A 22104-nucleotide genomic window follows, 5' to 3' on the forward strand; every position below is an offset into this window, starting at 1 on the left:
CGGCTTAGAAAAAGGAATTCCACGTTATTTTGCATCGGTAAACGGAGGAGTACGGAACCGGGGCGGGGGGGAGAGAAGAGAGCGCGAGCAGAACGTTACTCGAAATAAAACCAGCTGGCCGCAAGAGGTGGGCGAAACTACTCCCACGCCAGTCGGTGGTTAATTATTAACACGGACCGACAGAGGGACCGCGCGCAGCGCGTTAAGAGGGCGCGTGTAGAGTAACGCGCTGATATATAGCTGCGTGGCATCAATCCGATTAAGGCGACCGACTTTGCGAAATCGACGCAACATCCAGCGTCGGAGACGCTGAAACTTCTCTGATCGATCTTCATATTCGAGAATTCTTCTCGGAAGAGGTAAGCGTGGAAACGCGCGCGAACGTCGTTAAAAAATACACAGGCGCGTATCATTTAAGAGGAAGAAAAGCGGGTTCGCTTGAATCGAGACTTGGCAGCGATTTGGCGGTGGAGAATGTGCGCCAAAATCGAGCCTTTTGGCTGCGCGCCTGCCGAGAATACGTGAGCAACCCCGATGTAGAACTTCGAGCGACAAGGAGCGAGAAAAGCAGTCGATAACGTTGATATCGATTCCCAAAGGAAGAGGAAAACGAGCACTTTACCTCTCTCCCTCTGATTGCACTCCTAGTAGCGAGAGAGCAAAGGAAGGTCGTAAAGGATAGAACTTGCCTATATACGTATATACATGCACGTACACGTACACGTCACGTACACGTACGCGTACAATACACTAGGCGCGCATACACACGAGCCTAGCCCCCTTTTAGTCCGCGCTTTATTTCCCCTCTCTATACATGGCGGTATAAGTAGACGACGATGTCCTGCCTCTGTACGCTTTCCAGGACGGGAGAGTCGTGTTGACGAGAAACGACAAGGCTGGTTTCCTAATTCGAATTTAGGTGTTGGGCGGGTTGGCAAGTGGGCGCAATGCGGTGTCGCGCTGCGGGCATTTGCTCTTTCTCCTTCGATCCTTCCTTCCTTCCTTCCTTCTACTTCTCCATCGCACCCTCCTTCCTGCTTTCGCTCTCCTTCGCTTACCCCCCTGTCACTGTCAACCAGCGCTACTACCCTGTCTACCAGACCACCGCGTTAAGTCTCTCTAACGTCTCCAACCACCTACTACTTCCTCTAAGCCAGATCGACCGACCTTAATCGACCTTTTCATCTCGGTGATCGTGTTTCGTTTGAAAGCTATTTTCTTTCCAACTTGTAACCTCTGTATTTACGCTGCAATTAGTTTACCTCTGCGGTTCATCGAAATGTTTAACCGTAAACCGTATCGTGGCGTACGATCGAATTTCCCACTGGTTTTATCCCGACTATCTGCCGCGATCTATATAATTTATCGTCGAAAGAAATGAACGACGAATCGTTCAGTCGAACAATTAACCGAGAAATCGAGCGAATTTTGTTTTCGCGAAAACCTCGAATATCTTTGTTTCGTCGAGTAAACGAATTGCATGAAAAAATATTACTTATGGTCGTCGGCGCGATATTTTCACAAACAAAATTTGTTTCCAGCCTCCCGTCAAGAATTTTACGACCGCTAAATAGCAGGTCCGCGCAATGCTGTTACACGATCGTCGACGCGAACTCGACGAAACTTACCTTCTGCTACGAAAGCGTGTACATGTTTGGCAAGTCAGAACGATAAAAAGAAAAGAAAGCGGAGAAGGTGTTATGGACTAACAGTAGCGAAGATGGAAAGTGGCTTGCCTGGGCGAGCTATTGTTCTTTGAGAAAACATGCGAACCGCGAATGCTTAAACGTTTTAGAAATTTACCGAACAACCGCGTCAAAATTTCATTCGGAAGCTTTCTAGCGACTTGAAAACCCGAGATGCTTGTTGCATGAACAGAGAAAAGAAAAAGCTTTAGCGAATTATACGTCGATGTAAATATTTTCTTGGATGTAAGATCCAAGTAAATGAATAGAAGGGAAAAAAAGAAGAAGAAAGAAAGGAGTGAATTCGCTCGAACGTAACCATCTTCTTAGGTGATTCGCAACTGTTAGATTTTTTTAACAGCTTTCTCATCCGTTCGCCCCCTATTTTTATCCTTTTCATCGTGCCGACCACTCTCGCATCTTCACTACGTCATCTCTTCGTTCAAGTACGTACATACGTACATCTATGTATACGTATATTCTTTACCTCTTGAAATTTAATCTGTGCGAAAATATATTCGTTATCTTGACTTTAAAGAAATAGCATCGTTCGATAAAAGAAAAATGTCCAAGTGGAACCGTTGAAAGAAAGAGTAAAAGAATAGTGAAAGAAAAGAATACGTACACATGTACAGCGACGTAAAATCTAACGTATTCGTCTCAAGTAAATCCGAAGTGAATGCTTACGCAGGAGATAGCGTTCCAACGTAAACCGATAACCTTAGCGTGTCTGGCAAATGTTTGACCACATACATAATATTTTTCGTTATCTAAGACACTTGTATACTTAATCTTGCTATGTATGTATAAGCATGCATATATGGGATTATAAACGAAGAAAAAAATGTCGACTGAATAAGAAGCATCTCGGACTTCCCCATGTATACGTTCCATTGCTTCCCTTTTCCCTTTAAACGAGAAATTCGACTAAAAGTTTGCAACGTAAAGTTTGCTGTCTGTATTTTCTTCGATTAAAACTTCCCCTACAAACGTGTTATACGCGTAACGAGGATAGAAAACATTTTCCACTTACCTTGGTCTTTTTCTGGAACTTTCACCGGAACCTTCTTATCCGGTGCCTTCGGTGAACAGTTTTTCCGTGCCGGTTTAACCGTTAACGTCGGTGGCACCTACGGAATATATACGAACGTTCAAAGCATATTGATAAATAATTCATCGAGTGGCACGCATCCAGCTTAGAAACCATAGTTATCGGAAAATGACTCACCACCTTCTCCGATCTTTCACCGGATGGCAATCTCGCGACAGCTGCGTCAGGGCTATCTTCCGGCGGCGGAGGTTGCACTATCCAATTGTATTCGCGTTTTTCAACGGGTAAGCCCCATCGTTCGTATTCGAGGCTCTGTGTGCGCAATGTTTCGTAACAGTCTAAACAGACCACCGCGAAATCTCCGTTTTCCAATAACAGGCTCTTTTCAGGTTGTCTGTGATATCTCAGGAACGGGAAGTCCTTCACGAGTAACGCTCTCACGCGTTTCCTATACGTCGTAATACCACAAACGTAACAACAGTAATCATGCGTGTTGTATTGCCTTTCCGCGGCATTCGCTTGTTGACCACTGGGAAGAGATTCGTAACGACGCCACTGCGCCAAAAGAGAATGATAACAGAATGTGCATACTAGCGCAGAACCGTCTTCCCTAAGTTGCTCGGCGTTCGGCGGAGACTGATGACGTAGTAATTCAGGGAAAAATGGTGCGTTACGACCCTGAGGCCGACCGTACAACACTCTTGCGAGGGTTAAATCACTATGCAAGCCACATAAGAAACAATATATAGAACTGCTCGATGTGCCTGGGTTACTGCCGAACGTTCGATCTGAACTAGAACTCGGTGGGGTGGCGATTGATCGATTCACGTCGCCGTTTGGATGTGGACTAGGAATATCATACCTAAAACACGATGATAATAATGATTCGGGCGAAAAACGCGAATACTGTGAAAAGTTTGTCGAAAGATTTTATTTGTACAGCGCGACTAACCTGCGACGTTCTAAAGGAACTCGTTCAGCATCCATACTTTCCCATTGTTGGGCAAGATGATTCACGCAGTGAGTACAAGCTAACACCCTACCGTGACTATCCATACAGGCATTTTCCGATGTACGTGCCATTCCCCTTAAACATGGAAAATGCATAGCGTGCGAATTCATTCCTTCCGGACTCGTAGACAACCTTTCAACGACAAACGAACGTAACGATTAATACCCACACAAATAATTAACAATCTCAACATACGTAACAAAGAACAACAGCAACTCTGAAAATCGTACCATTTCATGTGAGAACGAGGATACAATCTCTCGCAAATATAGCACCTATAGTTTTGGCCGAGAGCAACAGTCCCATTTTCGGCGGGCCCGTTGTTCGGAGAGTTTCGTTGCCCAGGGGTGGATCCTTTTATCGTTGCGCTACGTTGTTTGTTCGTAGCAACGCTCGATTTGTTCAAATCGTACGGTTTGAAACGAATATCACTGCCAGCAGAATTGGCTGGGGACTTTGACACTACCGGTCTCGGAGATGGACCCCGTTGTCGAAAATCCACCATCTGCATACACGCTTGACCCTCGCGATTTTCTTCGCCGAATAATTGCTGTCTTTCTGGCAAATTTTTATAACAAACGGAGCAAATTTGCACCATTCCCTGAGGGCTAATAGGACTAGCTCCTTGCGGAGGTCTCAGAGAATAAATAAAAGGATAGTACGTTTCCTTCTCGGGATTACGACAGCAGTAAATAAGTCTAATATTTTTCGAAGGGTAGTCAAGCGCGCAAGTGTAACAGGTAAAAGTAGTTGCCTCTATTATAGCTGCTTGGCGTTTACGAAGCGTATAATTCCGATCACCGTGTGGAACTCCTTGGTCAGTATATTCCTTCCATTGTAACAGAAGATGATTTTGACACGCTGAACAGGCCTATAACCAAGGAAACGAATTAAATAAATCCCAAGTAAAGGAATTACACGGGCGATCAACAGGAAATAACGAAGATGATACACATACTTGTACACGCCCAGCGCTATCCATTGGTCGGCTCCTACTTGGTCTTGGATGAAGCATTAGCGAAGGAAAAAATGGCGAGGGACTGGCGGAAGGATGTGGCGGGGTTGGCAGTGGTTTTGCTGCAATGTGACTAAGTGATCCTCGCGTGAACTCATCCCCACATACGTAGCAGACTTCCGTAACCGAATTTTTATCTGGCATTGAGAGATCCAAGATATCAGTGCCGGCGCTCGACGTCGATCCTCCGCTGTAAATGGCTGCAATCGTTCGATTAAAGCACAATTAAATATTACGTTTATAAACAAACACCGAAGAACGTTATTCTCGCCTAAGTAACAGACATAAATTAGAGCTTACGTTGAGGTTGTGGTGGTAAAGCTGGTTGTGGTGCAGGTGAACTCCTAGGTGCATGTCTTAAATCCAATGCCGCTTCGTTCGATATTCTCGAATCTTCTACAAGCTGTCGAGGACTTTGTAACCTTTGATGCGGCGATTGCAGTCTTTGATGGGGAGATTCCATTGCAAGCCTCGCTTGTTCCAAGTGTCTGTGCGTTTCTGCTGTATTAGAATGTGGTCTTGGCAGTTCAATGGAATTCGATGATGGCCTTGTCTGTTCCACTCTAGGCGATGGTGAATTCAGCGGAAGTCGCGGAGAGATTCCAATCGGTCGGTTTTCGGGTCTGAGCTGCGGAGTTTGGTCATTGGTTAAGCCCAGGACTTGAGCCGCGTATTCCCCTTGAAGAGCCATCTCAGCCCCCGTAAATGGACCACCGTCGCATCTTTTTAACCAATAAATTCGTTGACTATGAGGTCTAGCATCCTGTTCGTAACTCTCCCATTGCTGTAACAGCAAGGCGTAGCAAAGACTGCATGCCCTAACTGCTCCGCTTCTAGCTCCCTCACCACGATACCCATTAGGTGGTTCATGGGACTCAAGAAATGGAAAGTAAGGTTCGTTTGGTGCACCACCCGGACTTGGTTTCACTCTCAGCCAATATTGTTCCCCATGGCCTATCGTACCGCAAACGAAACAAACCCTGGCACCTCCTGTATCCTCTGAGGATGGGTTCGGTTGTGGGTTTGCAAGTGATTGCCCGTCAAGTCCCGGCTCATTTTTCACATATAGATTACCTTCCATCATGTCAGGAAACCATTGGGTCTCTTCAATGCCCTCTTATATATCTCTGTTTGGCACACATGTACGATCACAAGTTACAATAACCGACAAAATTTTTGAATTTTGCAGATATCTGTAAAATAAAAAGACATCTTGTTAGTCTATAACCTTTCATTATTATTATTACTATTACTATTACTGTTACTGTTACTGTTACTACTATACGTCTCAAATAAAAGGCGTAATAGCAACGATTCGTACAACTGATGCCTTATATGAAATATAGATGACAAGGAGCATAAAAGGTTGCAAGGAATATCATTTTAAAATGTTTTGCAGGATCTGATTGTATATTAACAAGTTTATCAGAGCATAATTGTAACCCTACTCTTTATCTAGCCTAGAAAAAAATTCAGTTCTTGCAAGCATGAAGAAGCAGATTTATTTAATTACATAATATGTATTAATAACTCTGTGGATTAACCAACTGTCGTACAGACAGAATTTTACTATCAACAAAATTGACTCTTTCTTCTTCTAAATCATATTTGATTCCAATAAGGTAAGATCAACTCTGATACAGCCTTAAAACCTACGTTATTTCAATCATAACAGTATGCAAAGTGAAGAAGTGTACAAGTAAACAAAAATGTTGGAATGTATATTTGAAAGCCCTCATGATAAATCGGACTAAATTCCCGAAAATATTATATTATTGCCCGGAAAATGGTTATTTCGAACGGTAAATAGGACGTATTGTTAACCGTTGTACACTCTTATCGTTTGTGAGAAGTATTGCAACGCACGATGCTTTTAGAATACCGTAACATGTGGTATTTTTGGAGCGTTGCTACATCGACGTTTACCGACACCGACCATAGAACACTTTTTCGGATATCGGCAATAGTAAAAGAAATTAAGGGATGGCCGTTCCGTTTGTATCGTGTTTATGGTGATTTCGTATGGAATATAATTTGAGCACACAGGTAAGAATGAAACACGAGCACGGTTCAAAGGTAAGCACTATCGAAGAAATCGATCGGATTATGCATTTTTCAATGACGAGAACACAGTTACCAACAGATACAGGGAAGTTTGTGGAATATTTTTCATTTTTTTTACAAATGGGAAGGAATTACGAATACGGTTAAAAGTGTTTAAGACAATGGTTGCGCACTGAATAGAACCAATTTGTATATTCAGGTTTTCGTGATTGAGATTCGGTCGAATCAAAGGATCGAACGTCGGAATAATTGAAAGTAAAATTACAGGAATTTCGACGGTGAGATAAACGGAATAAACGTGGAAAAGGGATGTTGGATATCGCAGACAAGGCACCCGTGCACTCTCCTCGCTACCGAAATACGCACCCACAGGCACTTTCGTATGCACACTTTACGTTTTACATAAAACACTCACATTTTCACAGTTCGGATTGGGTAACCACCACATCGCTACTTTGTGGTGGTAATTTTGATTGGCGATACGTATTACTTAGGCGAAGCAGAGCTTCCTTATCTCGGATTCTAGTCTCTGCCATACGTGGTCGAACACCACACCGAGTTGCGGGGTGTCACCTTCGAAATAACGTTGTGCTTCGTTACACTCATATTTACATGCACAGTGTATCGTCTAACACGACCCGAACCCGTACTACACTGTCGCATACATCAAGAGTACAATAAAAGAAGTTGCTCGACTATGAAAAATACATTTTCTGATGGCACAGGACCGCGACTTTGGCTCAATTCACCGCCATGTTGCAAAATTGCGACCTGCTTCCCATGATGCCACGCAGCTTCGTCATATGACAATGCCGCTGCGTGAACCAATTAAAATGTACGACGCGTGCGCAGATATCCCAGATCCTAACTCAACTGCTGCTCGGCATAATTTGGCGCCACATTAAAAATTTTTCCACTTAAACAGTGCTTTCATTTCTATCTACGTACGCTCTTTCTTATCAGTTTTGCTCACATCATGAAAATCATTTAATCTGAATTCGATCGACTTAAATTAAACATTAAACGTTAAAAGAAAGATAGTCTTTCGAAGAAAAAGGTTTAAAGCGTTGTTCAAATATCACGTAACTGTAGGATCCTGTATGAGAATTGATCGAAATTAAAATACGAAATACAAGCTTAAATATAAATAAACGATCCAGTTGCCGATTAATTGGCGCATTAGTCCTTGGATCAATATGTTTATAGACTTGTAAACTGTTGTTTGTAGTTACATGTAAAGATATTTGTTTCAAAATTCATTTTCATTCGGTTTATCCGTCCGATTAAACCCACCAAAGTTCTATTTACATGTCCGGTACGTACGGTGAAACGATTAAAGTTAAAAATAAAAAAGTACGAGATTAATTTTATCTCGCGTGTAAGATACAGCGGGTACGTTCATTGAACTTTCCATTGAATTTAACTCGCAAAAAATTACAAAAAGATTTAGCATAAAAAATCGTTTAAGACAAACTACACTCGGATATCGGCAAAGTGATTTCGTTGCACGAAAGTAATCGACTTACAATTAGACGCGGGATGTATCCTTCTTTTCATTCGTTTTTAATGTTGGGAGAAGGCATGTGGAACAAATGAGAATAAAGGGTATACAGCGGTTGATATTTTATAATATTTAATCAACAGGTTGGGACACTGTACCTTTATAATAATGCTAAAAATTATTTTTTATAGTGTGTATCGGTCTCATATGTATACACCACTAATCAAAGTGGAATCCTGATATAATACTAGAAAATAATTGGAAATACTTTAAAAATACTCTTTGCAAATGATAATTCTTAAAAATCCATTCTCTCGTATATCTTTCACGTTTCTACCTTACAGATCTAACAATTACAATGATTTGAAATTTCTTCGCATTTATACAGAGAGTTAATCACAAATATTTGTTGTTGTTGTTGTTTTTTTTTTTTTTATCATAACGATGTTATCGTTGTAATTATTATTAAACTTACGTATATCGAGTAAACGCATAGCGGTGGTACAAATTGTTTGCATCCTCGAGACCACGGACCATCGATATTACATGTATACGTATAAAACGGTTTTTTTATAGCGCGTGCTTGGAAAATTATCTTCTAACGAATAAAAGCCCATCAACGTTGACGAACGTCGACAACGTAATCGGAGAATTCTGAAGAAAATATCTTTATTTCCGGCCATGAAGAAATACAATGCACCGATACGTCTGCTTAACTTTGTATCTGAATATCGTTATTGTTGTATATCTATTACATTTGCGTTTTCATAGAACCCTTCGGATCGATATTTGACTTAGAAAAGCAGCGTAATCACGATTTTCGTAACAACAACGATAGGATAGAAAAACGCTAAAGGAAACTAAATGGCATATATAGATGAGAGATGTAAAGCGCTACGAATGTCAGGAAAAAAGGGATTACGCTACGCCGACTTAATGCTACTGTTTCTTCCCTTATGAATAAATTACGAACTAGATCTGTTTTGCATTGATGAATGACTATAACAATTTCTTTGACTTTCATTCTCCCTGGTATCCTCTGTTCCGGCAAGCATTCGACTCTGCTGAAATGCTAGCCATAGATGTTGGACGATGAAAGGATCGTCGATCGAGGACGAGAAAGAAGAACGATGTCTCGCGAGTAGACGATATAAATAATATGTTACGATATTTGCATTCTATTTTCTTTTGATTGGAAACAGCCTTCTCTCGTGTGCTCCTTTGAAACGAACTATCATCGATGTCGTGTCAATTGTCTTTTGCATGCAAAGCACATCGATTAACATATGCATTTCTTTTATTACGATTCTCTTACTTAAAAGATGGCATTCGCGCCGACTTTGTTAAATCAGATTTGACATTTGGCGAACTCGTGACTTTTACTCGCTTGACCCTATCCAGGGGTTATCTCACTTTTTTATGTACATATAAACAGATATTACCGTAACAAGGTTTCCTTCTTGTACAAGACGTTTCAAAAGAGAGATAACTCGTAGCGTGGTATCTCTGTCGTCGGCCTGTCGACTTCTCGGATCATGGAAATTCTACTTACGTAGGCCATTCGTGACAATAAAATTGATACAATTATCACGGGTCGCTCTCAATGAAGGAAATTTTATCGCGCTAACGATCGATCAATGGATGACCTAATGATCGAGTGACGCGAGATTCGAGTGACTCGGATGAAACGTCTTCTAGAAGAAGGGGAGCGTTATAGCAGTCGTTTTATAAACCATATCGCGTATGCATAATGAATACGTTATATTGAAAATACGAACGGTCATCGATTTTAATAAACCCCAGTGGCCTACCGCCGTATCTAAATGAAAGTCGAAGTACGTACGAAAGAAAAAAAAAAAAAAAAAGAAGAGAAGAGGATATAATCTATCTAAGAGGAACGAAAGTATCGAGAAGCATTATAAACGACACTTAAATAAAATGAGAAAACTCGTTGGTCCAACTGTCGATAAAAGTAAACACATCTATATACGACGCATTAAACTTTTCAATAAAATAGGATGTACTACTCTCTCTTGGAAACAATGACAGCATCGTTTTTTCAAAGATCAACGCTGCTGATAGCACTTTTCGGTCGCGCGATTAAGACAATATCGTTATTACTCGATTAAGAAGTATACATGTAGCGTGTAACATTATTACAATTACATTGTAGATACGTATTTAAACGAGAGGAGAGAGAAAGAGAGAGTGAGTGTGTGTGTGTGTGTGTATGCGCATACAGTAGAAGTTTGTTTATACGAACTAGATTCATTGGAAAGAAATTTTAATTAATGCCCGATCGACTGAACTTCCGTCGAACGAAACCACGCGAACTCTTCTTATTCGAACGAGGAAGCGTAGACAGCGAACATGATCTTGTTACTCTGATCTGATTATTCGCCTTTGAACGGGCTCGGTTAAACAGAGTCGTATTCTCCGGTTTTTCGAACGTTACGGGCAACGTCGCGTTTCTTCGTCACGAACGAACGAAAGAAGAGAAAAGGAAAATTGATCGTCGTACGGATAACACGAATGTACGGGGAAAGACGATGGAACAGTCAATGCGTGCGATTTTGACGTAAATCAAAGGAATAATAGAACAAAAGGAAAGACAAAGATAGTACGATAGTGGAGACGGGAGAAAGACTCAATGCGCTCTCTCGATCCGGCAAGCAAAGATTCTAGAGAAGAATCCTCGAGAAGCGTGAAACTCGTTGCAACGACATTCTCAAATATCGTTACCGTTTACCACGGAGCTTTCGGCTGCCAAGCTTCTCTTTTGAATTTCCTCGGTAGAAGAGTTGCCGTAACTAGGTTCGATGGATTCCGAGAGCAATTTCGGATTGTGCTTGTCGACATGCGTTAGCTCGATCGGAAGATATATCGTGCGACAATGGTCGATGTCGGCTCGACAGAGAGGACAACGTTCGCATCGCCTGGCGCAATCCAAGCAGGCTACCGCGTGTCCGCACGGAAACAAGGCAGTGTCTAAACTACGGTCCATGCAAATGCGGCACAGCATCGCGTCCAACAGTCTCGTCAGACATTCTCGAGATTCCTGAAAGTCGAACAATGTGAAACAGTTGTTTTTCTAGTTCGTCGATCGGTCGTTCATCCGATTCGATCGATATCGTCGATTCGACGAAATACCTTGCATTTCGGATCCTCGCAGTCTCCGCAATCCTGCTTCTGCAAAATTTCCTTCTCCTCTGGCAGGCTAACGGTCGCAGCTTCGCAGTAGAGAGCGCGCCGCGCGTTGTCGTACACCTCTCGGCACGTTCTACGTATATCGAACACGTACTTCTTCCCTAACGTGGAATCCTCGTTGAATATCGAGATAATGGTGCCCTGTACGTATAGAGAAAATAACGTAATGAGTCGATGTCGAGCGGATGTCGTCGTCGTCGTCGTTGATTTCAAATACCTTCAAGTCTCGTATAAATTGCGCCGTAACCGCGCTCCTGACCGTCTCGCAGCTATAAAACGCGTGCTTCTCCGTAATCGCCCGGTAAAGTCCACTGGCGGATTGACTCGAATCTAATTTGAAATTTAACGACGTCTCCTCGCCGTCGAGCGAGAGGTAAACCAAATGAAACATTCGGCGTTGAGTCGTTGCGCTTTGTATCGCCGTATATGGTATGCTGTAAAACAAACAGGACGATAATCGCGTTGCGTAAAATCGGTACTCCACGTTAATGGATGGATAAAAAGTTGGTCGGGTAAAAGCGCACCAGATACCCACTAACGACGAGTTCGCATGCGACGGATGGCAATGCGCTCCATCGAAAGCGATAATGCTCGAGCAAAGCTTCGAAACTAAAGAGTTTCGACGAATTGGACGAGAGACGTTCAACGTTTGCTCGTTGATTGCCAACTTCTTACCGATCGAGAATCAAGTTAGCCAACAACAACAACAACAACTACTTACTTTTGCGTTTCCTCGTCGTGATTGCGATAAACCGTGATACCATGAGGTCCGACTCCGATCATCGACACTCCGTTGTAGCCGAATTTACTGTGAAACATCTCCTGGCCGAACGTATCCAAATTGGATATCTCCTTCAGTAACCAATACTCGGCTGTGGAGGTTTTCATCGCCTGGGGATAGAAAAAAGAAAAAGCGTGGATGAATCGCGTCGACGGGGAGAATCGACGAAACGTGCGTGTAGAAAAATAGCCGCAAACCTTAATCTCCTTGTGTTGTTGAACTATCCGATGGAGAAAGTCCTGAGGCCTCGATTCGCACGGCTCCGCCGTTTGAATTTGACAACATTGGGAGTAGAGCGCGTTCGGCGGTGACATGGAATCGTAATCGCCTGTGTCGGCCTGCGCTATCAAAGCGACCAAACGCGCCACAGAAGCCCAATCCGACACTTTCAATCTACCCTCGAGTAACTCCAAACGAGAGTGCAAGTAGAACTGGTGCCTGCAATCGGATAAACAGATTCGACCATTGCAAGAATTATTATCAACTAGCAGCGGAGCGTGACGTTATCCAGCGGCCCGTGGCAGATGCTAATATATACGGGGATATACGTTAGTTTCACGGACAAGCGTAACGAGAGACGTCGTCCATATGTAACGCGCTAATAGCGTATCGACGATAAATCGATAAATCGAACGACGGAGAAACTGCGCGAACGCAGTTTCGTTTACGACCGCTGCTTCCACGCTCGAATTTAACGGTTGATCGAAATGGGCGGAGTTCCGATCAACTTTGGTAAATTCGAGTTGTATCGTTCGAGAGTCGACTTTGACAGGGATCGTTCGCTACGTTTGCCGGTTACTCTGCTCGTTAATGCACGATTATCGACACGATCGATCCGAACGAAAGCGATCTTATCCGAACAACGCGTTCGTCGCGCGCGGATCGATTCTCGAATCGAATTTCCGATCGAATTTCGATTCGAATTTCGGCGGGTCGCGAAGAAACGCGATCGTATCGGCAAACGCGGTTTTTCTCATTTCGTTGCTTTTCCTCGCACCGCCGCAAAGTTCCACCTGACACGCGATGGTCTTGCGATCGTCACGACGACAACCAGCACGAGCGTCAGCTTGCCAAACGTTCGCGAGACTCTCGCAGGACCTTTAACAACCGCGCGGTAGACGGTTCGGCGACGGAAACTGAAGAGCAGCCTTCAAACGCGTTCAAACATTTAGAAAGAAACGCGTTTTATTCGCGTCACGAAGCTTGAAACGACCCGTCCTATTTCTCGATGGCGGATAATTTGCGAAATCGTGTTGCGCAATTCGGATCAGACCAGACTAGATCAAGTCGAATATCGCCGGATTATGCGATCGTCGAAAGTATCGCGATTCAACGTCCCGAGGACATTGCGCGAACGATACGTTTCGACAGTGGTTTGCAATTCCAAACGCATAAATATTCAGTCGATCGTTTAACCGTTAACAGTCCATTTGCGTATTCATCGCGATAAAGGCGAATTTTCGACCAATCTTCGCACGATTCGAACCTCGTGGCATCAACGAAGTTCCAAGTTTCGAACAATACGTCGGCGAAATCTTCTTATCGAAATTTTCTCTAGCCGTTCATTTACATATACTCGAAACTAGTTTCTCCATATCGCTTTCGCTCGATAGACAAACAATGCGTTCGATAGCTGTAAATTCTATTTTATTCGTACGTTCGCTATCCAACTGGACGCAGCTACACGTCCATTCAACGCTATAATTCCTCCGATTTGCTATCAAACTGTCCGCCTTTGTTGCCATCGCGCGATTCTCGTGCCTGCCCATATGTCAACGAACGATCGGTTCCAACGAAAGATACGCGGAAAATCGCGAGAAATAAGCAATTCTTTCGCGTCGTAAATTTCTCGGCCAAACTACGAAAGACGAAGAACGACGAAGGACGTCTAAGACGCGATTGTAACTTTATACAACGAAGTACGTACAAATATAGTAACCCGACCGGCCGCTTAACCTATGGACTCTGGGCTTTTGAGAAGAGCAAACAGCTTCTGGGTATTTAAAGATATTTAGAGAACTTCGAGCCAACTCCTGTACGCGGAAGGTACATAGTTTAATATCGAAACTTGTCGCGAAGAAGTTAACAGAAAGTAGACATATATATTGTATATATATACACACACAGAGAGACAGATATACGTACAAAACTCCAACGAGTTCGCAACAGTCGACGCGAAATTCCGCCTGGCATCGAATTGGAGTTTCATGGTTTCAACCGCGGTGATTTCTGATCGATTTCGATGACAGTTCGCTTGTAAATTTCAATTAGTTTTCCGTGCGGCGCGAGAACGACGTCGCAGTTTCGGATCAGCTCGCGCTTTGGAAAAACGATGGATCCTGGTTGCGCGTTCTGTGACCCGTGAAAAGTTAGATCGCGCTTGGAGAAAGAACGATCCGCGTACGACTAACTGGAGATTACGTCGGCCAACTCTAACGAATCTATTCTTCGTTATCGCTTTATCGTTGCCGTATCTCGACGCCGTATCTCCTCGTCGAGCGAGGATGGTAAAACGCGAAACGTTGCGAGTCTTGCTTCGACGTTTTCAGATTTACGAGGTCGGAACGAAACTACGTGTATGGCCTGGCATCAGCGATATTCAATTTCGGAGAACAAGGCCGACGTGCGTACGTGGAAACCCCGGTACATTTCGCGACAATAGCGTTGTAACAACTTTGATTTACACCCCGAACAAACAGCGAATCTCGTCTTCCGGAATTCGGTTATTCGGAGTAGCGATTGCGCGAGAAGAGATTATTCATCCGGAACGGTGTAACCGACGAAACTCTTGCTCGCACGTACGCAAGAAAATTCCACCCCTATCTCGCCAACGAAACGTATTCCTCGATACCTCGAACTCCGCGAGCTTAAATATCCGACGTAGTCGTTTCTCCGTGCGAGAAGCGCGGGTTTCGCTTGGTCGCAAATGTTCGGCAACGGCGTACTTCGCGCGATTACTAGCGGCGAGAAAGTACGACGGAAGGCGAACAGATCTTTTTAACCGGACTTTCAAAACTGACCTACTTTCAGCTACTAATCGATTTCGGCTAATCGAAACTACGCCATCGTCGAACGCGTGGTTCTCGTAGAAAATTCGCCCGCAAAGGCCGCTCCGTCGCCCACGCTGCTACGGTGAGAAGGATAAATCTTGGCAAGATTCGTCGCGCGAATGTAGAAACGCGCGACACGAACGACAGTTTGCGAGCTTTCGCGTCGGCCGATGCGATCATCCTAGTTCACCGCTAACGAACGTCGCCACTCGGCGACCAATTAATTCGCGCATCGAACGCGTTACTCTTGGCGCGTTTACCTTTTCCAAGGGTGTTCAGAGCTACCGCGATTAAATCGCAATTACGTTTCGATCCGTTGAAATCTCCTACCCACGGTCCATACCCGATTCGCACTCGTTCCATCCCCTGCCTCCCACTTTCTATTAATTACCACCCCGACCCGATTCGCTCGCGTTTAATCACGACCGCTTGCCTTTGGAACTGTTCACGAGCGACCCAACCGCAAATTTTGTTCGCGTCTCGTCGCGTCGTTGCTCCGTTCTCCGCGACGTCCAACGATTAGTCGTAGTTTTTCGTCTGTGTACTTTGTCCGTATTGCACCGCTCTCTTTACCCTGTTTCGGACCAATACCCTTCAGACATAATCCGCATATATATTCACCGACCGTATTATCCGGCGTAATCAGTACCTTCCACTCGAGTCTCCGTGATGCAATTTTGTACGTGCTCGATCGTCTACTTGCACGACGAACCGCAACGCTCTTCGATCGGTACGTCGATCCCGGTCTATCGATCTCGGTCTCTCCACGCTCCACGTTCCACTCGGTCGAAATTCTACGAAAACGCTCTCGTTTCGACGAAATCTGCGATACCGTTACCGTTCTATCCTCCATCGATCGAGTCAAAGCACGTGGAATACGCGCGATAAGTTCGTCTCGCGTCGCGAGATCAGCCAGGTGATTAGGAGAGTGGCCGTTTTCGTGGCGCGAAGCGACGTTTTTCCAGATATCTTTTACCTGGTGGCTTCTTGCAGCAACAGGTGAGGCGGCACCCAAAACTTAACCCTCAATGCGAATCTTAAAGGCGCCACGCCGCCACCCGTTTGTCTCTCTATGGGATTCCTCAGGTTCAACCAGAGTTCCTCGCCCTTCGCGTTCTGGTATTTCAAGCCAAAGTAGTCGCACTCCTTGCTAATGCCCAAACAGTCGCATGCCTGTAAAAATGGGAAATTTTCAATTAGAAAGATTCGCTCTTTTGCACCCCGATACGCGCGCAGCTTTCTGTCTTTACGAATCGAATCGAACCAACTGGCCCGCGAGTTACGCATATTTTTCCCAACCGATTGTCTCCCGAGTAAAATTAATCGATTACCGGGAATACCGAGAAAACCGGGGAAACCGCGCACCGATCCGTGGGAAAACAACGCAGTGGAATAAAGCGCGCGATATATCGCTGGCAATAATTTAGAAAGTTACCGGCGGTGTTCTCGTACGTAGCGAGCCTGGCTTCTGACCGCATACGCGGCTATCTGCAAACGCCGTTTTCCATCCTTCGATGTATTTTGTTCCAGCTTAACGGAAACACGTTCTCGCGTGTACGATTTATTATCCAAAATAGCTCGGACTTGGGAGCAAATATCGTTCGATCGAGTTATTATTTTACTTTCTGTTCCTCGCAGCTTTCCGCGGCTGTGTCCCCTTTCTCGGAACGGACAGAAAGTCGGTCACGTATCTATAGAGCGACGACGACTACGACGAAAATTCACGTTGAAAAAAAAGGAAACGCGACGCAGGCTGTCTCGAGAGCGACGTATTCCCCGCGGCGGGTGCTTGGCCATATTTCTTAGCGAAAAAGCGGAAACAACGAGCTGAAAAGAGAAGCCGCGTTAATCGCGCAAATTTCGCGCGTACGTGCGGCATTCGCCGAAACGTGCGAATAAATACGTCCGAAAATCGACGTAAACTGGGTCGCGAGTCGCTGGTCGATATTTTAGTCTCTTTGGCACGAAAATAACGTACGAGAATACACTTTGCTCCTTCGACTGGCGCGTCGCAGACACCCGTTCTACGCTTTCGTGAAAATTCATTCTTTTCCCGAATGCCAAAGGATTCGCTTCGATTAACCCCGAATCTGCGAGTTCTTCGCGCGGAGACTACGAATTCGCCCTTCGCAGCGCATCGAGCGCAGTCTGCGAGAAAAAGGGCGAAGGAGCTGCGAGAACCGACGAGATAAATCGTATCGATTGCGTCGCTCAGTGGCGCAAATGCATTCGTCGACTCTGTTAACGGTAGACGATAAAGGAAGCTTTAGGGCGCAGCGACCAGATATTTCTAGGTGAATAGTTACGGACGAAAAGATAGAATATCGAGCAGACGCTCCATCTGCCAGCTGCATCCATTCCGTCGATATTCTCGAGCTTTTCAACGTCTCTGTATAATTCCGAAGTCTCTATACTTCCGACCAAACCACCTCTGACTCACGGTGCCGGTATTTTTTCGTGGATACAGTTCGTCGAACGAACGCAACACCGCCGTCTTCCATTCCCGCAACTCGCCTCCGCCGCAGACAGGCGTAAGCGTACGGGTCTCTGCTTCTCGCAAATATTCGCCAGATATTTATCGTTAAATATTATCGACGCGATACGACACGTCGCCGGACCGTTTCGAAAAGTCATCGACGCGATATTTCATCCGCAAGCGGAGAAATTTCCGACCCGGAAACGCGGAAATTGCAACCGCGGACGAAAGAAGCGACACGCTATCGGTCCACGGCTGTACGTACGTAAATGCGACGTACGTAAATATTATAGCTATTGGACGATGCAACGAATCGCAATTCTAATTTCGCGTAAACACAAGAGCAGTTTTAAACGTTTCCACATTCACCCAGGACTGTGCGACTCTTTGATGGGATTTGGGGGAATTTTACGCTCGCACATAGGTAAAAACGAACGCGCGACGATAACGCGTCTTTCGTTTAATCGTCCACTAGGTTTTATAGAGGCGTGCGCGCGCAAAATTAACGCGCGTCGATGCACGTACATCGTGCATGCAGCAAATGCGCGCACACGACTGCGGTTTTACGGACGCGTGGCACGGCGAAAATAACAGCGTTTCGGAACGAAGTAATTTGTATGGCAGGCGCCGCGCAAAATTAATATCGCTGCTGGCTCGAATTAAATAAACTCGTTGATCCGACACGCCGCCAACGACCAACGAGCCCCGTGTCGTTTCGCCGAGTTTCTTCGCTTTTCGTCGCACCACACCGATAAATCGGACGCCCGCGTCGTCATCGAAAAACGACCAACGCGTAATACACGCGGTATATTAAGCGGTAGCGAGCGAATAAGCGCGAGATCTCGAGTCAGCTGTCCGTTTCTTTTCCATCGATTTCGATTACGCTTCGAGAAAAGAAACGCGAATTCGTTCCTTTTTGGTTCCTTCTCTTCCGATTCTCCTTCCTCTCGACCAACCACGTAACGAGATTTCTGTCTGGCAGTTAGGCAAACTAGATCTTCGAGCGCTTTAGTCCGTCGGTATCGGCAACGTCGACGAGCGTCTCAACCGCTGGATTCTCCGTTTCGCGCATTGCGATACGCGACCGGGGTGCGCGATCGCGAAAACGGAGAGAACGCTCGAGATTTTCTCGTTTGCCTTTCTGCCGTGAATTTTCGATCGTTGGAAAGTTTCTCGGCGTGAAACGCTCGGTGAAGCGGATTTCGAGAACGAGGAGAAGCTTGCCGATCCTTCGGCGATCAAGAAGGGCGCGAGAAGAATAGCAGCAAGTATAGGAAAAGAAACGAGAGATTAAGGGACGGAAGATTGTCAAAAAGTAAGAAAATTCCTCGATTCCTCGACTAGAAGCCTCTCGGCGAGGATCCAACTTCCTGCCAACTTGCTTTCTCGTCAATTTTTTTCCAGCACCGTCATGCTCGCGATAGTAGTAGACGGCTTAACGATTGTTGCGCTATCGAGGTACTCGAAGAACGATAACACGGCTCGTCAAGACCCTGACCACTTCGGCACGTACATATACCGCAACTTCTTTGACGCTCGGCTTCGTCTCTCCCGTCTTTCTCCTTTCCTCCCTATCCTATTTTTCCCTCGTTTTCTGCTTTTTTCCCCTCTTTTTCCTCGGTTCAACAGCTTCTCCACTGGCCCTCCTCCCACCGGCCGCGGCTCAAAAGGGTCGTTAGTCCCGGCGGAGAACAAGAAGGTAAAATTTTCCTGCTCCTTCGCCGCGCCCTCTCCCTTCCGTACAAGAACAATGCCACTTGGCATTTTCAACGCGGCTGTCTCGTCTCGCCGTGCGTTCTACGCCTTGCTTTTCCGCGACTGTATATTTTTCCCCGCTGTTTTCTCTTCGAAACACTCGCGACCGCGTCTACGATTCAAATCGAATCGTTGCTCTCCGTCTAACCGCCAGCCATTTGAAAAATCCGAGCGACGATTCGCGACGTTTTCCTGCGTGGAGAAACGTCAGGAATTTGCAAAGGAATTCTCCCTCCGAAACTATTTTCCCAACCATACCGCGTTGCCACTCTGCAGTCGGATCACGAAGCATCCGACAGACTCGTCGCACCTTTTAAAACTATCGAAACGTTTCTATCGTAGATAAAGTAGGCTTTTCCAGCCATTTTCCGCTTAACACGCGGCTCGTCTCTTGCCTGCGCGCGCTATCCGCTGCGCGCTGCGTTTCTTTACATTCCTCGCCCGGACCATCGCTGCTTGGATCTTCCTTGGATCGCGGGCAAAGTCGTTAATGTTATTCCGTCAAAGTTATTTCCGACGCTGCGATTCCAGCGACGATTCCTATCGGCGCGCCGACGGAATTACGCGCGTCGTGTAACGTCCATCATTTTTCATCGTCACGTGACATCGTCCGTTATTTCCGTTACCAGATGTTGCAAACTCGTTACGCGTTTTACGCCCTTCTTTATCGCTGTTGAAACGGAGCGCGAGAGACGAACGATTAAACGTCCAATCGAATTTTCCCGATCATTGATCCAGCTCGGTTCTCTCGTTTCATCGAATCGTCTCGCGTTACCGCTAACGAATACGCAACGCTAAATGAAATCTAATTCGGCTGCGAGAGTTTTCGAGAATCAACCCGCGCCTCTTTCTGTGCGTACCAAAACTTCCATTATACGTTGTAATTTGTTGTAATTATACGTTGCAACAGTAGGTAATTCGAAGATCATCGAGCAGCAACCTCGAAGAAACGTGGAACGGAATGTGTTTAGATTTCGAGCAATACGTCTACGTCGAGTCGTTATTTTTCCCCATTTTTCAAACAGCTTACGACTCAGATTCGATTAAACGCGTTTCAGTTCGATTTCCACGTTCCAGCAGAGACCCGAAGCTCCTCGTCTCGTATTTACAGTATCGACATTTTTCCACGACGATAATACCCCGTTCTTTGGTTCGACCTGATCCGATGATTCGGGCCTCGTGTCGTTCCGTGTGTATCGCGAAGCTCGAAAGAGCAGGGCATCGCCGCTTTCGATCACCTCGGCTTCTCGTATCGACTCGCGTCTCGCGATTATCAGCCTGTTCCATCGAGAATTACAACGTTGGAAAAAATGTCGACGCGAGTCGCGTCCGACGTTTAGCAATTTATGAGACTCGAAACTTTTCCATCGTCGCATCGATCGTCCCGAGTTACGGTCCTTGGCAAAAATTTTATGCTCCGACTAAAACTATCGGACATCGTTCGCCTTTTTTCATACACATACGTCGTAGCCTTTATGGGCAGTTCAGTCTCTGTCAATCGTCCGATAAATATCGTCGCTCTATCGATTTTTTCCACGGTTCCGTGTATTCCTTTTTCAGCGCTGGCTCATCGACGCTCGGAGTCAGCGACGTTTTCCGAGCGACTTTTCCCGTCTATGCATACCCGTACGTTTACGCGTACATGTAAATAAACGCGTAAATAAATAAATAAATCATTTTCAGAGATATTTCCGGCGTGCGACTACTCACGGTAGGACGAGTTTCCGAGTCGTGGGACCAGCAGCGCGCAATATTTCACCCGGTGGAGAAGCTTCTCGAGCGCGACGCGGCTTTCGAACGTAGTCGAACGGCGAAAGAGAGTGCCGGGGCGAGAGTACCGCGGAGAAGCTTCGTTTTCTTCGACGATCGTCCGACTTTTCGTCTCGTCTCGTCCGTAACGTTTGCCAGCTTTAAACTCTCGGCGCACGACACGCGCCTGTACGAAGCAACGCTCGACTTTCGTCTTATCGCGACCGAGAAAGGTGTGGCAATTCTACGGCGAAAAGAGAAGAAATTGCTTCGTCTCCCTGCGAACAAATTGCGAAAAGGAATTCGGGCTACGTAGAATCGAAAGATACCGCTAATTATCCGAGTCGAAGACAATTTGCGAGGCAAGACGGCTTTGTGATTATACGTAGAATACGTACGTACGTCCTTGTTTAAATCGATTCTCTCGCATTTTCATACCAGATCTTTCGTTAAACGAATCCTTTCAGTCATGGCAAGGATATCTCTTTATCGGAGATTCCTCGAAAGCCGACCGTCTCTGGCATCGCTTGGTTGCGGAAGAATAGCGCAGAGAGATATCTTGTTCCGCCTCTTTGACCCACAAAAGATGCTAGAAACGAAGGGAAATCGTTGCTCGGCGAGCCGGCATACTAAGATACGTCGGTCTTTTCGTTTTCGAGTTTCTTCGACGTAGACGAGCGGTGGAAGGAAAAAGGGCGGAGGAACGAATGCTCTTATCGTTCGAGCGGTCTCGAAGAATACGCGCGATAGTTGGATTT

The 22104-nt window shown here is 45.4% G+C and overlaps 2 protein-coding genes and 1 long non-coding RNA gene across 3 annotated transcripts in view; 1 reads left to right on the forward strand and 2 right to left on the reverse strand.

Annotated features, from left to right (window-relative positions):
* Window positions 1-7722, reverse strand: part of LOC122566689 — a 46788-nt gene extending 39066 nt beyond the window's left edge. The window contains exons 1-7 of the mRNA XM_043724312.1: window positions 7243-7722; window positions 5064-5956; window positions 4707-4963; window positions 3979-4619; window positions 3689-3880; window positions 2914-3598; window positions 2719-2815 (exon numbers count right to left, since the gene is read on the reverse strand). Of these exons, the coding sequence (XP_043580247.1) occupies window positions 2719-2815; window positions 2914-3598; window positions 3689-3880; window positions 3979-4619; window positions 4707-4963; window positions 5064-5847 (2656 nt within the window). The 5' untranslated portion in view covers window positions 5848-5956; window positions 7243-7722. The remainder of the gene's footprint in view (window positions 1-2718; window positions 2816-2913; window positions 3599-3688; window positions 3881-3978; window positions 4620-4706; window positions 4964-5063; window positions 5957-7242) is intronic.
* On the forward strand, window positions 6102-7233 carry LOC122566700. Its single transcript, XR_006316594.1, has 3 exons — window positions 6102-6565; window positions 6641-6809; window positions 7095-7233. It is a non-coding gene; the product is annotated as an uncharacterized LOC122566700 (long non-coding RNA).
* Window positions 7723-8443: 721 nt separating the features above from the next.
* Window positions 8444-22104, reverse strand: part of LOC122566690 (E3 ubiquitin-protein ligase MYLIP) — a 38091-nt gene continuing 24430 nt past the window's right edge. Inside the window, exons 2-7 of the mRNA XM_043724313.1 lie at window positions 16343-16539; window positions 12514-12754; window positions 12257-12426; window positions 11753-11969; window positions 11479-11676; window positions 8444-11386 (exon numbers count right to left, since the gene is read on the reverse strand). Coding sequence (XP_043580248.1) covers window positions 11057-11386; window positions 11479-11676; window positions 11753-11969; window positions 12257-12426; window positions 12514-12754; window positions 16343-16539 — 1353 coding nt within the window. The 3' untranslated portion in view covers window positions 8444-11056. The remainder of the gene's footprint in view (window positions 11387-11478; window positions 11677-11752; window positions 11970-12256; window positions 12427-12513; window positions 12755-16342; window positions 16540-22104) is intronic.

Source organism: Bombus pyrosoma, linkage group LG4 (genome assembly GCF_014825855.1).
Source record: "Bombus pyrosoma isolate SC7728 linkage group LG4, ASM1482585v1, whole genome shotgun sequence".
Classification (NCBI taxonomy): Eukaryota; Metazoa; Arthropoda; class Insecta; order Hymenoptera; family Apidae; genus Bombus; species Bombus pyrosoma.